Below are 16,492 nucleotides of genomic sequence, written 5' to 3'. Positions count from 1 at the left end.
TTTAAAGAAAGTTGTTTTGTTTCTTACATTTTTCAAAGGTCAAAAACTATCGTGTTCAAATTCTAGAATAAGCGAAGTGGTTTTACTATATTGTTTCAGGACTTATACGGTGTTACTTGTACGATAGAGTATGCTCGCCCGTCCATAAAAGCGTGTTTTGTTTCTCTCAAAATATTGTAAGAAAGAAATAAATCAACAAAAAAAATGCATCTCTCTACAAAAAAAAATAATGGATTTTTGGAATACGTAGACCTAACATTCACTTAATTATAACTCTAAAGAACGTCTCAGTATTTCCACTACAACCTATGCAAAATTGACATTGGAAAGTTGAGTGAATTGTGAACATAACACGAAGTTCAACACAGCAAATACGTTGGAAATTCTATTTTCTTTCTTTAATTGCTACTAATGGTAAACGAAATAATAAAAAAATCCCAGAAAAACGCAGATGAAATCATTATCAGACAATATATTTGCTTAAGAAGTTTTTTCACCACTTGCAAAAAACTTATTACTCTGATACATATATGATACATGATATTTATTTGCTACGGGAAAGTTTGTTTTCATAAACCATTTTCATTCAGAAAATGTTATTCTCCCTGAGGCAATGAAAGTGCTTTGATGCTAATTGTAATACAACCTGATTGGCCGTGCAACAAATTATCAGTTCGTTTAACACTTATTATTACTAATACTAGTAATAAACTATGATAAAACGTTAAAACGTAAAAAATTCTTATGTTTTTTGCTTTTTGAAGTATTGCGTCATTGTCAAATTTCCTTGATCGGTTTTGCAGTTTGTGATGGAGCATTATCATGCAAAAAATTTACTTTGTATTGTCTTTTTGGAACTCTGGACGTTTTCCACCCAAAGTTAATTTGATCATTTGCTCTGTTTCTTCAGGATTGAGTAACTCATAATATTTCCAACTCTTCTGATCCCACCAAGCACAAAGCATTGTCTCTTTTCCATAGCGATTTAGCCGTGTAACCAATGTTAATGGTCCCCATGGGCTTACCCAAGATCTTTGACGCTTAGATTCTCGAAATAAATCTATTTTTTATCGCCAGTTTTCCACCTGACGAGCAACATTGTTCATGTGATTTTTCGGTTTTCCTACTGTCTTCAGCTCATGTGGATCCCATTTCTGATCTTTTGAATATTTCCCATGATTTTAAAACGTATAAAGATGCCTTCTCGAATCACATTTATTAGATCCGAAAGTTGTCGTGGTTGTTTGTCATCTTCATGCAAAAGTGCTTACAGTTCACTGTTCTAGAACTTTTTCGGGGGGTTTTCCACGTTATACGCTCAACTGACGTTAAAGTCAAAATTTTTAAATGTTCACTCAATCCACAGCATTTTTCCAAGAGCAGGCTTCTACAAGCATTTGATGCGATTCCGCAGTAGTTTTCTCCAAATGATAGCAATCAATACTGACCAAATCGTACATAAAAGTTAACATGTACAAAACTCTTCCTATGCAGGAGAGTAGGACTTGTTTAGTTTTGGGTTGGAATCATCTGCTAGATATCTATATAAGGCATTGTTACATAATTCATAATTGAATATATGATGTTCATATATTCAATGAGAGGTAAACAGATATTTTGTTTGATTTGGGCCAAATGAGCCACCACCGAATAACGACTTACAATATTATGTTTTCTAAAGCTGATATATCTTATCACATGTTGTTCTTCAAGGAGTTCCTTGTGTGGCTTTAACCATGAAAAAATATGCCACCCCGACCGAAACCAGACCTCAATATGTGAAGCGTTATGTATTTCTTACTACGTTTTTATACGTATGAGAAAATTTTAATGGCTACTCTTGGTGAATAGGCCCAGATAGTTTCATACATATACCTACTACAATGGTCAATAATGATTTCAATAAATTTGGAAATGAAATAACGTAGAAATCTATCCCATTCAGCATGATACGTGCAGGTGTTTATTTTGCCACCACAAGGTTGATTTTGACCGCACAATAAAAAATGTTCGATTTTGTTTCCTTTTTTTTTTCTTTTAATAAAAATGTACTATTTATATTTATAATAATAAAAACCGTTTGATATCTCAAACAACAAGTTAAGCTATAATATCTCCGAATAACGGAGATTATAGCGGTAAGTGAAGGCAGTAATGGGGGTTATTCCTTAGGGTGTTTATTAACCGCATTTCCTCAGTATACTGTACCAGGTGTGCAAAACTACTCGAAGAATTAGCTTCGTGGTCTTAATTCCTGCAAGGCTTTGAGTTGGCTTGAAGCAAAGATACTCTCCAGAAAACCCTAAAGCAATTCTAGTTTGTTAAAATTTGCTGACTCAACCATATTTCTATGAATTCCCACTCAAACATTTCCGTTACAATATAACATCATTACCAGACAACATTTTCGTTCAAAATTGCTTCACCTCTAGCAGGAAACGTGTATGTGTTTTCATTTTCACCCTTATATTTTATTTTTTAAAATGTGTTTATTTTACCTAAAATCCATTTATGTGAATGGAACACAAAACTTATTGCTCAGGGATGCCAGATATTTTTTTTTTCAAGTGTCACAAAAAAATGTTTCATACTGTTTCCTTTCGAAACTAAAAAATTAACATGATTTTCTTTCACTTCAGTTAGAGTCATATCCGATTATTTGTTTCTATCTAGGTGGAATTCGATTTATCCTCTACGCTTACTGGAACATCAACTCTTCTGTTTCGTTCATTTCTGATGTCGTTCCTATTCAATTTTAAAACCTAAAGCTTTCATTGACTACTTGAGTGGGCTATATGCACGAAATTTTTGTCCAGGCAAATGGATTGTCCAGGATCGTCTTCCAAGAAAAAGTGGTATTCAAAGAGATGAAGGTGGACATAGCAATCACACTCACCACTACAACAACGGCGCCGGGAACCGATTTCTCTTGCTATGTATTGAGACCGCGTCAGTAAGGCGCATTTTGAAATGGAGTAAGTTTATTATTATCTGACGATTTGTCAACGAAAGTGACTTTGTATGACTTTGATTTCACAATTGTATTGGACAAAAAAAATCATAACTAATTTTTTGAACAACTTTTGATAAATCATACAAGGTACAAGTTACAAAAAAATATAGACAATTGATTGTTCTTTCAAAAAAATATTGTAAAAATTATTCATTTACAGTTTTGATGAATTTTCGTACTTTTCTTCGGATACCCTCCATCAAGGTTTGTTGATCAATCTCAGCGGCCATTTTATTCCACGATCTCTTCATGTCTGCAGCATCCCGAGTCCCGTTGGCACCAATTCCGCTTCACACTTGCTCACTATTTTTTTTTTTTTGAGCGGAATTATGGGCAATCAGGAGGATTGTGATCTTTTTCGATGTAATCGATCCCAATGTCATGGTACCACTGAAGCACCTCCCGACTGTAGTGGCAGCTTGCCAAATTTGGCTTCACCGGACGTTTTTGCAGGCACACTCCACTATACATTTTCGAGTCCATTGTCTTGTTTGTGACGAAAACCTGGGTTTTCTTTCCTAAGCGTCCTGTTTGTTTGCTTGCAGGCACAGAAATTATGATAACCTTCTCGCATATAGATTCTCTGGATATGGACTTTAGTTAGAGTTGTGTTTGTGGCGATCTGAGAGTTTACGTTAATTATCTCGATACCTTCAACCTTAGCTTCCGATCGTATGTTCAATAAGGCGTGTCCTCTGATCCATTAGAACAACAGTTGCACGTGCAAGAAAACGTGAAATTTTCACCGTCGAAAGAAAGACGGGGTTTCCAAACAATTTGTTGTCTAAATATTTAAATGATAAAATATATATGAACTGGGATTCCGGATCCTGACTGAATCAAACCTTAAGGGTAGATAGATAAAATGACCGCTTGCACCTATATTCATCAGCACAGGTGTTCAACCCATATTGCAGAGCATGAAATGCAATCATGCAAATTTCATATGGAAGTCTTGGTTATGAACTATGGTTACAGACATGAGACTATAATCAGCTTATTAAGAATGCACAATACATTAGATTTAGTAGATTTTTTCATGGGGTTTCCAATGCTATAACTAAAATTCGGGAACCTATAGCCAGGTCCCCAATTGGCCCTTGTTGAACCTATGGGATTGGCATGAGACTCTCAGTACCTATTTCGGAAATTTTTTTTACACATTGAAAATGTGTAGGAGGAGCGAGGGCATAGTGGTCACTCTAAGGAATATGCCCATTTCCAGTGTCCACATACCGATTCAACTCGCGTTCCTCGGAGAATATCATAGTTCAACTCATTGTTCTTCAAGATAGCAAACGATTTTTACTATAGAAATTCAAAATAGTACACTATTCATCATTAGAAAAAAAGGGTGAAAAAGCGAACATTTTATTTTTATTGGAGGTAAAGTGGTCACTAGCACATATCAAGCTAAATGGGATAGGTTTATGCGTTTTTTCGTCCATATTTGTTCAAATCATATTTGATATAGTAGGTACATGTATGAAATAAGCTTGGCCTATTCACCTAGAGTCTCGATCTAAATTTTCTCATACATACAAAAACGTAGTAAGAAACACATAACTTTCCGCATAATGAGGCTTGGTTTAGTTGGAATGGCATATTTATCCAGGGCTAAAGCCACAAAAGGATCTTCTTCAAGAGCAGTATGTGATGCGGTATATAAGCTTTAGTAAACAGAACATTGTAAGGCGTTTTTCACCTATGACCACTTTGCCCCCAAACATCAAAGTAATTTCTATGCTAATTAATCGCTGAAATTATACAAAATATCTGTTCACCTCTCCTAGAATATGTGAACAGTCGTCCAAACTGATGATTTGTCCAATATATCAGATTGAATAAACTAAATTTCACGAGAAATTCCTTAGATACCATGCGCACAGAACTACGGCCGAATGGCTCTCGAGAGAGCAATTTCTGTTTTTATTTGTAGTTTGACATGCGACAGGTTTACTTAAGTACAGGGTGACTGAAATGTCTTTGAATTCTTTAAACAAAAGGGTACTATCAATACGGCATCTTTAGTCAATAGTTATATCGTTATATCGAAGTTCTCAAGAAGAAAAACTCCGGGTCGTTATACTCGTAAGAAAATGAATCATGAATCAACCATTTTCAGCTGCTGCTACAAAGCCACGAAAATCAATCGGCCCTTTCCATTGTCTCGAAAACTTTTTACTGAACAGTTATTTGTAAAATTTTGATGCATTCCAAGATGACATCCTGTTACGGGAGGAAGGATATCGAGGACAAGGAGGCGATACAAACTTCACTTAAGCGCCAGGCAAGTTAGTTAATTCACTTGCCGTGAAGGAGCGAGATTTGTCTCTCTAGTTTCCCGTGCCCGACCGTGAGACCCCAGGGCGAGTTCCTGCCTACGATCTTCACCCCACTCTTGGAAAACGGTGGCGCTCACCGATGAATAGAATTCGAAAAAAAAGAAAGCAACTGTTTCAACAACTTCAAGGATGGAAAGTTTTCCTTTGAAGGTTTGCCTCTCCAGAGCCTATGCTAACCGTACCGAAAACCGATGAACTGAAGGGCCCCTAATCAGCCAAAACCATATCCAACATAAATTATTGAACAAAATATACAATAAATACACTGGTTCTTCTATTCAATCCAACTTCAAATTCCCTATTTTAAATTTTGTCTTAAATCTACTACTTGCAAGTTTTTGCGGATCCCTCGGTGGTTGAGAACAAGTGCACTTGCTGAGAGGTGTCCTGGCTGAGCGTAATGCACGTAGTTGTGAATTCGTTCTTCGGTTTTCGCGTACCTTATCGCTTATCGTGCGACACAATCCGGATGGCCCGGTGCACTAGGGCAAAAAAATGTCGAACCGGCAAACTTATCTGGTTTTAACTCCTCCCAGATTTGCACCTTCGCTTGAAGGGAATCTATCAAGCGAGAACTGAATTAGGCCTGAACAATATTTTTGATATTTCTCATCAGATTACCTCTTTGTCTCACACCACTCAAACAAAATTTTTTTCAACTGCCACTTTCTGAGATTACTAGGTGGGTGACATGCTACTGGTCTTGGCCCTTATGAACAGCTACCACAATCAAAACAAATGTTTAACTACAAAAATACTATTGAAATGCTCGGTGCTTGAAAAGTGAACAAAAACATGCGCATATGGGTCGAATATAAGTCATAACAATGACAACAGTAACAAGCCAAATTGATAACAACTTTTTGCTGCTTCCTTACATATAATTTGTTGCTTTCGCGGTATTTAGACAGGTTATAGAGCAACAAGCCGCAAGTCCAAGATAGAACTTTCGCTTCTTTCGTTCTTGTTTGAAGAGTGATAAAACTCGTTCATGTGTCGGTTGTTGGTTTTCTTGTTACTGTCATTAGGGCTATATGAGCTGCGCGTTGCGTTGCAGGTTGTTCCCTTATCAATATTTGCCGCACAGGTTGTATTTCTTTCCCGGCGGCTCCTTACATTGCCTCACCACGGCAATAACCAGTACAAGCAACACAAGGTTCACACAGTGGATCAGAGACGGAGAGTTTTTTTTTATTATTCGTGTTAAGCGATTGCAGTTATCGGCTGGCTTTTTTTTTGACGCTGTAGGGTTGGTCTTCAAATGTCATTTTACGCGTTTTTAAATTCTGTGTTCATTTTTTTGTCACATAAAGTTCGCATTTCATCGTTATGGTCTATCATGAATACAGATGCGAACTTGATTTACATGATTTAAATTTTTTATAGTTTCATAGTAATACATAATCAATCAAACAAATTCGATCAGCCGATACTTTTTGAGAACTACTTTAGTTTACTTTCTGTATATTATTTGAGAAACTGCAAGTATTCGAAATATACTGCTTCTAGTTTTATGTTTGTACTTGCTTTCCAGCAATCATTTAATTCAGCTAGTTTCTCTGTCCAGTTTCAGATGAATAACGGCTTCCAACGCACGAAGACCAAACCTAAAATAATACGGCATTAGCCCGCGAGTTACTACCCGGCGTTACATATTTCACACGCTCACCAGAGCGCTGTTGCTGGCTGCTGAATGTACACTTCGCCACATTCTCAATTGAGAAATGGGGAAAACGAGTGTATGGTCGATGTGTACAGAATACATTATCTGCTGGGTGTGAATGTGGTGGATTTTTAGTACTAACAATAAAGTGCAAAAAGAGTAGTTCTAAAATTACCAAGCAGCTGAGTGCGAGTGGATCCCCCCGAGGATAACCCGCGAGCGCTCCAAGCGGTTATTGTTGATATCCGTCTGAGGCATTAATTTGACTCAACTCGCCCTACTATATGTAGATTACGATAAATAGTGAATATTGGCGCAACTTTTTGTTTGATTTGTGGCAAACTGCAGTGAGTGAGTGTTTTGCGGTACAGCATACATGGACGAGCCGCCATTCCGGTTGACACATGTCGGTTTGCGTGTCGTCTGCTCTACACCAAGCGACGAGCCTTACAGTAGCCGGAATATCCTGTAGTGCAGTTCCCAGTGGCGGCAGTCGCATGTCTCTTTCGCACATGTCACTGTCATCGTCGATGATGCAGCCACTGGCCGCCCATCCGTTGGCACCGTCTATGTTGAACATGCCGGGAATTGAACAACCACAGAACACGTCGGCCATGGCCCAACAACAACCGCAGCTTCACAATCATCTTCGTCACCTCCACACCCACCAGGCGTCGCTTGCTAATGGAAGCACAGGAAGCGACGCGGCCGAGCACCCCAACCCGGATATGCTGCTGGCGTTAATAGCGCGAAACAAGGCACTCGAAGGTAAGTGATTTATGAGTGTGACCAAATCCAGTGGCCGTTTCCGCTTAAACGCTCAATCATTATCTGTATCCACTATTACACATGTCATTTTGGAGTTTATTGGAGGGCTGCAGTCCGCCTAAAGTACATACAGAAAAAAACTCAAATCACAGCCATTATCACTGTTTACACATTTTTTTCGAAGGTAAACAGAACCCGGATTGCGCGAATAAAGAGTCTTATCTCTCCGAAAATAAACATAAGCAAGTAAGCAATAATTCGGCTGGATTTTTTATTACCGCTTTTTACGTTTTGGAAGCTACCTGCTCTATGTTATCATTTGGTCGAACAGCGTGTGAGAGACCGACGGAATGTTTGACTCCGCGCTCAAAATTTCCGGCTATCGCACTGTTCGATTCCGGCTTCCAGATAATATTGCGTTGAGTAACGGTGTCCTAGAGTTGTACAAGCGCTCCTCTGTAAGTGACTATCAGTGTCCGGGCGTGGAGATGTCAACGGAAGATACTTACTTTCGATGTTCTGCACTTACCTGAGTAGCAAATTTAGCAGCACACCTATGTTACACAAGGTAGTGGAAACAGCTCCAAAGGCTGGTCGCCAGATGCTATCGCCGAGCAGCGCGACACTGAATTGTGATACTGTCATGTAACGTCAACACGCGTCTTGTTATGTTTGATAGGCAAGAGAATGTGCGTTTTGTAGGTGGAACAGCGCAGATAAAAAATGTCGCCATTTCCGGAAGAATGCCGTCGTCGTCATATTATACACCGTAAAGCTTATGTCTGATGAAAATGACTGGTTGAGCTGATTGTTCAGTGAAGTAGCTACTTCGCTAATCTGTTGTAGATAAATGTTCTGCGAGCAAAGCCAGACTGAGTAGCGGGTAGTATGACATTTCGTAATACTTTATCTCAAATCAAACACCCGCGTTCTGATTCGAGTTTGTGCTCGAGTTACAATGTTTGCGCTTTTTGTGTTAGCTAGGTACAAAACCAGTTTCCACACAAAATAGGACTGATAACATTGTTGAAATAGTGGGCTAGTTATTGCAAACTGCAACATTTGTTGCTTTAAACTGCTTCTCGTTTGATAATGAACCCTTTTGGATCTCAAATGGAGATGTTAACCAATGTCTAACAATCGATGGTAGAGTCTTTGTCATTATCGTCGATTATTTTTCGATTGAGTTCGAATTTTACCGCACCGAGACCAAATATACAGGTTATTGGATATTCTTTTGGAAATATCATACTTGGGATATAGGGGATTATATGTGGATAAAAATATCCCGATCAAAATAAAAATGCGTAGAGCATTTGGGAAAATCTCAAAAATTGAGAAAATCATTGATCTATTTTTTCCCACCCTATGCTTGTGTTAAACTTGTTCTAATTCACAACGTGAGAAAGATATCACAATACTAATACTTCCATTGATAAGCTTAGTTTAATTTTTGTTTGCATTTCATTTCTTCATTATATTACCATTTTTCGGGTTTTTAATTTTCAATTTTGTGTCTTCTAGAATTTATTGTATCAATTAACAAACATTTTTGAAAAAGAGTTTCAGTAGTAGTAGAAACTGATGTAATACATAATTTTTATTTCTTTATGTTAATCCTTTTGTTTTTATTTGACTTTATACTTATATTGCCTCTAATTATAAATGTGTTTGTAGAAATTTTTTGCTCTTAATATGAAAATTGTTTAACGTGTTCTCAGTCATCGAGCATTTTTGTATCTGGAAATTTTAACCCTTTGCGATCGTTTTTCTGCTCTCAGCCACCAAGGAATCATACTAAATATATTATTGAACGATGTAATAGTTTACATTTTTTCTAAACGAATTTTAATGTATAGCGAGCTTTCTCGCGAATGTATACGATGTTTCTATGAATAATAGGTAACGGTACTCGATATAAACAAAAAAATATTTACGTGGAAAGGTAAGAGAATCCCTTTCAAGGGATATCAATCCGACCGCAAGGGGTTAAAGCCATAAACTTTCATTTTAACATAGGTCTAAAAACGATTTTAAGCGCTTTTCGACGTAATATTTGTTCTAGAGAAAATTTTTAATGAATATAAATTTGATATTTGAATAAACTCACTAAACACACTAATATCATCAGGGCCCGAACCTTAATAGTGATAAATAGTTACTCTACTGCATTTCAAGTTGCACCTTATTCATGTCCCAATATATTGTTGCTCTTGTTTCAGGTTTAATAATGAGAATATCTTTTCTCCTTCGTGCACACTCCTTTTGTTTCACGTTCATTCTTCTAATTCCTCTCACTGAAACGAGATTTTAAACATGCCTTGATCATGTCGTTCAGATCTCATTTGTTTTTTTTTTTTGCTTGGTTGGCTTTCTGAAAACTAAAAATGTGAAAATAATTATATTAATAATCAAACGTCACGAAATTGTATTTTCAAGCGGAACTCGAACCTGTCATCGATGTGAATGTTTGGCAATTCTACGTTTAAAAAGTGAAGAAGTAGGGATTTACCAAGTATGGAGGCCCAAATTGTGCCGGATCGAAATTTAAAGCAGAATTTAGAGGCAAAGAAATACTTGAGGAAACAGCAAGAAATTATTTCAACAAAATATAACTGTGTGGTTAAGGACGACGAAACGTACTGCCTGACAGGTATATTTTCACCATCACTCACATTCACTAGGCTGACAGGGAAAATTTTAACGAAATTGGATGGTGACATCAGGTCGAAGTTCAGGATGAATATCAGTTGTTGAGTTTATGATGATAATTTTCAATTAATGTATTTAACCAAATAATTCCATGACGGTACAAGATAAATGACCTGGAAATTACAATTTTTCTAAGCTTTCAAGTTTTTTGTGACCTCATGCTGAGAATCAAAATAAAACGTCTTCGATATTGAATAGAAATGTAAATTTTTTACTCTACGTTTAAAGAAAAAACAACACTTATATAGAACAAAATAAAATAAAATAAATTGGAAAAAATCGATTATTCAAAGATCGATTCTTTGTTACCGATTTAATCAGTGAATCGTCCCCTACGCCGTTTTGAAAATCGATCCGTCAGGATCGATCTTTTTTAAAAGATTTCCTTTCCTTAGTTTGACAAATGCACCATGACTAAGTGGCAGCGTACTCGTGATTTGTCCCGAGCGAAATGCATTTAAATCGCCATGGAAGTGTCCCGGTGGACCATGACAAAGGTCTTAGGCCGGAAAAAGAAAGTACAACTATTCTCGAAGGTGGCCACAGGTCGTCCGAGGTCAGCTCGTATTCCGAGGGTCATGACTGCCATCAAGAGGAAGATTCGGGCGAATCCAGTGGGTTCAACGGCGAAGGAACACGGGGTCAGTGAACACTGCGGAGTGATGTCGAGGGCGTGGGAAAAATTCAATTGACTACCAACCGCATCCAGGGGCTACGAGTCGAGTGACGTAAGAAATCCTTATGCTAAAAAATCCGGTAATCCTGTTCACCGAAGAGAGCACGTTTACCGTCGATCCCGTACTAAATTCCAGAACCGATTGGTATATGAGTTCTCTCCCGATAAAAGACGTGACTGACGAGCATAAATACGTGTATCAGACCAAGCGTCTTGCTGGTGTTATGGTGTTTGGATTGGTGGCCCTCATTGCCAACAAAACGACAAAGTCAACACGGAGGCCTGCATCGGGATTTTCCGACGATCAAAGATCAGTGCGGCCCGAAGGGAAATGTTGTATTTCAACCATCATCTGCCTTTCTGGGCGAAGGATATGCGGCCGCCATCTAGCCCCGATCTCAATCCGCTGGATTACTCAGTTTGGCGCGTCATGAAGGTCAAATCCTGTTCTTAACGCCACCCGAGTACAGCAAATCTCAGACAAACATTGATCCGTTCCTGGAGAAAAATGGCCCCAGGCTACTGCAGTGCGTTCTGGAAGCGTGTGGAGGCCGTGATTTCAACAAGGGGGAACTCGAACGATGATTAACATGGTTTAAGACTCAGAAACATCCCTTTTTTGAATAAAAAAAAAAATGTTGCAACCGAAGTTTTTGAGAATTTTAAATTTAATATTGCTTAATGGTGCAAACATTATCTCGCATACGTTAAATTCAGAAATGACATGCATTCCAGTAAATGACCCACGTTGACGTGAGGCCTTTCTGCGAGGTTGTGATTATCGTCAATGTACCCCGTCAATGGCGGTGGGCCGTAGTTGAGAGTGGGGGACATTTCAGGACACGAATAGATGAACCAGCCTAAGGCTGAAAATCTCTCTAATAAAGACAAAAAAAAAGGACACGAATAATTGCTAATAATTGCAATGGTACTTGCCCGAAGAGGCTCGACTGTGAAGGGCAGATTAGGATCTACCGCGGTGCTTGTGACAAAATTGCGTCTCAGTATTCGGTCTGAAGACGCATGGCTATGGTGGAGAAGATCGGTTGTCAGGAGGATTCATTTTGATGTCCATTAGGAGTTTCAGTATCGGAAACATATATGCGTGAGAAATGACGACTATTTACGACTAAAGCCACTGATAGGGAAACTGCAGAAGCAAATTTGTAAGACTGAGAAATTCTCCCAGAAAGAAATTTAGTTTCATTTTTGGAACATACAATGAGGGTCACCATGTTCATTGTATAACATTGGTTGTTGAATTGTACGCAGTAAATTTACTTTTTAAAATGAAGTGTTCAGTCATTCTCGGGAAAAAAAAAAGAAATAAATATAGCAAGACTTGACCAGAATGATAAAATACTGTTATGGAATGATACAGATCGAGTTATCTGAGCTTCGAGTGTGTGAATTAAGTTCCGAGACTGGCAGTGAATATGAACTTTTGAATTTGATCATGTAAACAGTTACTTGTGTCTCGGTGCGATACACTGATTTAGGCCAGAAAATGTTTCAACCCCTTAGATGATGTTCTCTAGTACCCTTTTAGCCTTTTTTCTTCTATTTTCTAGGCGAATGATTATTACCAATATTTTAAATCAAAACAATCACCAAAAGACCATTACTAAAACAACTTTCCAAAGCATTTCCAGAAACCCGATATTCTTGGCAACGAACGGAAACCTTAGATCGTTCAACAATTCGCCACTTGCCTGTCGCGTGTCCTCTAAAAAGCGTAACAACCGAACTAACGGCTTACTTGCTCGCCTGAGGACAAATATTATGTTACAAAATAACATTTACGCTGTTCACTTTTTTGTTAGACACACACCCTAATCATTATCGTCCACTGTGTGTACAATTGTTGACTCAAGCAGCATCGAACCGCAACATAGGGAACCTCCGAGGGTTGATTGGCATGGTTCGTTCTACTGGTGGAACGGAAAAAATGCTCGAAAAACTTTTCCCATTTTCCCAGCGAATCGACTCTCCGACAAACGTGTGTAATTGTTTCCTGGGGGCAAAATCCCTTGTGAACTCCCGGGAGATTGGTTTACAGTATGTTTCTGAAGTGAAACAATTACAATCATATATGCGGTGCAATTTGAAACCTGCGGTGGGAAAAAAGGATTTTTTTTGCAACAACAGCCAAGGAACGGACCTGTTGAGATCGAAACTAAATTACGTGCAGCGAAGAAAAACTATTGGAAACTAGTTTAACTGCGATTTACGCATTCAATTAGGGTTGTGGTTTCCGCACGGATGGGTCAGTGGAGTTTTTCCTCACAGTCAATCTACAACTTCCGGTCGAGAATGCAAACACCGAACCAGCCCCCTTTTTGGTATTATACATTCTAGGTGCGTGTGCGGTGTGCCGTACTCGAGGAAAATCAAACAAACCCGGAAGCTAATGAGTGTGGCAGCCACGTGGCAACCGAAAAGTGGCTAAATGAAAAATAAATTTAGTTTTCCGTTTCCAGTTTGCCGCTCTTTCAACACCTTTCCCAGGGTGCCATATGAGTGCCGATCATAATAACGACGGAAAAGTGTGACTGCACTTCAACAGAATTTGCACTTTTTTGCACGCAATTTATGCGTTTAACCTGGATTACGCTGCTCTAATTTGATGCGATTATTACTGCTTTCACCAATAGCTTAATGTACTGAAAGCATGTAGTCTGTCAAATAATGTTGCTCTTAAGCCGCTTTTGGAATGCACATCTAAATTGCGTCATGTATTATCTATACTGTGGTCTTCAATTGACGAATGTGCCCCAATATCAGCACACCATCGTAACAAATCACTCCAATTATCTCGATTTAGAATGCCATAAATCTAACAACTAGTGCGGATGCCCGATGGTGCGCCAAATCCAACACTCCTCGACCACTCAGCTAAATCATCGCAACCCAATTGGAAGCAACTGATTCATCATCGACCAAATTGCCAGGATTAAATTATGCTTAAAGGCTTTAAAACCGATCATCTCTCACGGGAACATCGACAAAATGGCCCAATCGGTCGACTCGAATCACGCATGCCTCATTCCTCGTGTTATGTTGATGTCACTGTCTGAAATGTGGCGCACTCCTCTCGGGACAACGCGGTAATAATCTGCTTTAATAACACAACCCGTTCAATATTTGGAACATCAATCAAATCCGAGCAATGTGATTAGATATTCTGTCTTCGATATTTCCCGTGCACTGAGTCCGTAAGACGCCAGGGTTTAAATTATCAACATTTTAGGCGCCAGATAACACACGGGAGACATCATTTTCAATTTTTATTGTATTGGTCTATTATACGCGTCAGGAAAATGGAAATTTTCAATTGCTTTCTCTGAGAAACTCGAACACATTATACTGCAAACAAAGGCACTGGAGAAGACGGTGATCAATCAAAATCGGAACTGATTGCAGCGACAGCTCATTGCAACCGGGATACACTCAGTTCGAAGGTGTACAATTTCGAACAACCTGTGGCCGGTACAGGTATCGTGTGTCTTCCAAGACGAATACATACCGCAGCAGTGTCTTCCTGTGGTGATTGACAAAATTAGTGAACGCTACACGCAGATGATAAATAGGTCTAGTACCGATGCGAACGCGAGATTGTGTAATTTTTATGTTGAACTGACGTGCTGCTGACAATTGGAATCAATATATTCAGATAACAGTCCCAAAGATTCTATCACCAACAGAAGATTGTAATTTTTTTTCCGAAGTGAAATTGAAATGCTGGCCTATATTTCAATTGTCTTTTTGGGAAGGTTTACATTTGCTCCATTTCTTCAGTTGATTGTTACGTTACGTGAATACTTTATAATGAGAACCTTTTTGTTTGAACCACTGAACATCGCAATGGTTTCATTAAAAACTAATAGTGTCTTCAGCAAAGTTAAATTTATTTAAAAATTATTTATAAATTTATTTAAAACATTAAAAATGTATTTTAAAGTCATCTGAAACCTTGTGCAGTATGCTGAGTTCATATAATGAAATTTAGGTAGTACTTAAGTTAAAAAACTTGTTTTAAGATACTTTTCTCAGAAAAACAGCTATATCTCTGAAATAAGGTAAGACGAGAAAATATGTTTGACCGTCTTTTTTCAGAACGGTCCCTCTGTACCTCGATTCTTGGAGACTGACACCGCCGATTTCTCTGATTTCTCGCGCCGATCTCATCGGACCGACAGTGGACTTTTAGTTTGAAGTGTATCGCGATGGGAACGACAAAAACAGAGTAAGAACATGATTTTTAGTAAAGCCACTATCGATCCGCAGAGACCGACGGGTGCAAGACAAAAAGTTCATTGTCGGTCTCCTAGTTTGGTCAAGGGCTCAACGTGTTGAAAAAGAAATCTTAATTACAATCAACATTGCTTGTATCATTCACGGCTAACGGCTTCGAGCAGCCGTACGTGCGCTTCGCGATTCACCGCTATCGCGATCGTTTACCGTTAGTTTGTGATTTTGTTTTCCTAGAGATTGATTGTCGCGCGTTGTTTGCACCGTTCGTGCTGACTAAATCAGAAGATGTTTCTTCGGAAGACGAATGAACTCATTCTAATAAGTTCCCTCAAAAAAAACTAGCAAAACTCTCCTCTTCACCTCCTAACGCTCTCACCTTACCTTTCATCTCGGATTCCCTCTCTGTTATCTCCGCTCTCACTCAATCCATGTCTTCGCCTTCCCCCATGTTGTCTCCCTTCTCACTGAGCCCCCAATCTCGTCTTCCCCCTCAGTTGTCTGCGCTCCGGTTGTCAATGTCTATCCAGAAGATGCACCTGGAACTGGACTGTTTCCTTCCGGCCCAAACCGAAAGGAAAATCAATGTCATTCAGATTTCGAAAGATTTGGCAAAATATTATTTCTCCGTGGTCGAAATTTCTAAGGTTAGACCGAAAAAACTGCGTGTTGTCGTGAGTGATCGGAAACACGCAAACGATACTGTGATCGACCAGAGATTCACCATAGAATATCGTGTCTACGTGCCGTCTCTTGGCGTAGAAATCTCGGGGTTGGCAACTGAAACGGATCTGAAGTGGCTTCGTTACAGTGGACAAATTGAGGTTACCGGTGCGGCTCTTCGTGCCAAAGCCCATGACTTGCAACAAATGCAAGTCAGTTGGTCATACAGCAGCTTCAAGCGCCAACAAGGAGCGCTGTGCCACTTGCGGAGAGCAACATGAGGGGAAGTCCTGAAGTGCGACTGAGCATAAGTGTCCATATTGCGGGGGTTCCCCACACGTGCTCTCAGCTTACAAGAGATTGGTCTTACAAGAGTCGCTGGGATAAACAGAAGCGCTCTT

At 39.0% G+C, this 16,492-nt stretch overlaps 1 protein-coding gene across 4 annotated transcripts in view; it reads left to right on the top strand.

Annotated features, from left to right (window-relative positions):
- Positions 1 to 16,492, top strand: part of LOC129775393 (LIM/homeobox protein Lhx3) — a 140,584-nt gene that overhangs the window by 838 nt on the left and 123,254 nt on the right. For 3 of the 4 annotated variants that reach the window (XM_055780096.1, XM_055780094.1, XM_055780099.1), the window contains exon 2: positions 6,926 to 7,789. In XM_055780096.1, coding sequence (XP_055636071.1) covers positions 7,426 to 7,789 — 364 coding nt within the window. In that variant the 5' untranslated portion in view covers positions 6,926 to 7,425. The remainder of the gene's footprint in view (positions 1 to 6,925; positions 7,790 to 16,492) is intronic. The other variant, XM_055780095.1, reaches the window with a different exon arrangement.

The sequence above is a fragment of the Toxorhynchites rutilus genome, chromosome 3 (assembly GCF_029784135.1).
Source record: "Toxorhynchites rutilus septentrionalis strain SRP chromosome 3, ASM2978413v1, whole genome shotgun sequence".
In the NCBI taxonomy this organism is placed as follows: domain Eukaryota; kingdom Metazoa; phylum Arthropoda; class Insecta; order Diptera; family Culicidae; genus Toxorhynchites; species Toxorhynchites rutilus.
This window is presented reverse-complemented; position numbering and strand designations above follow the sequence as displayed.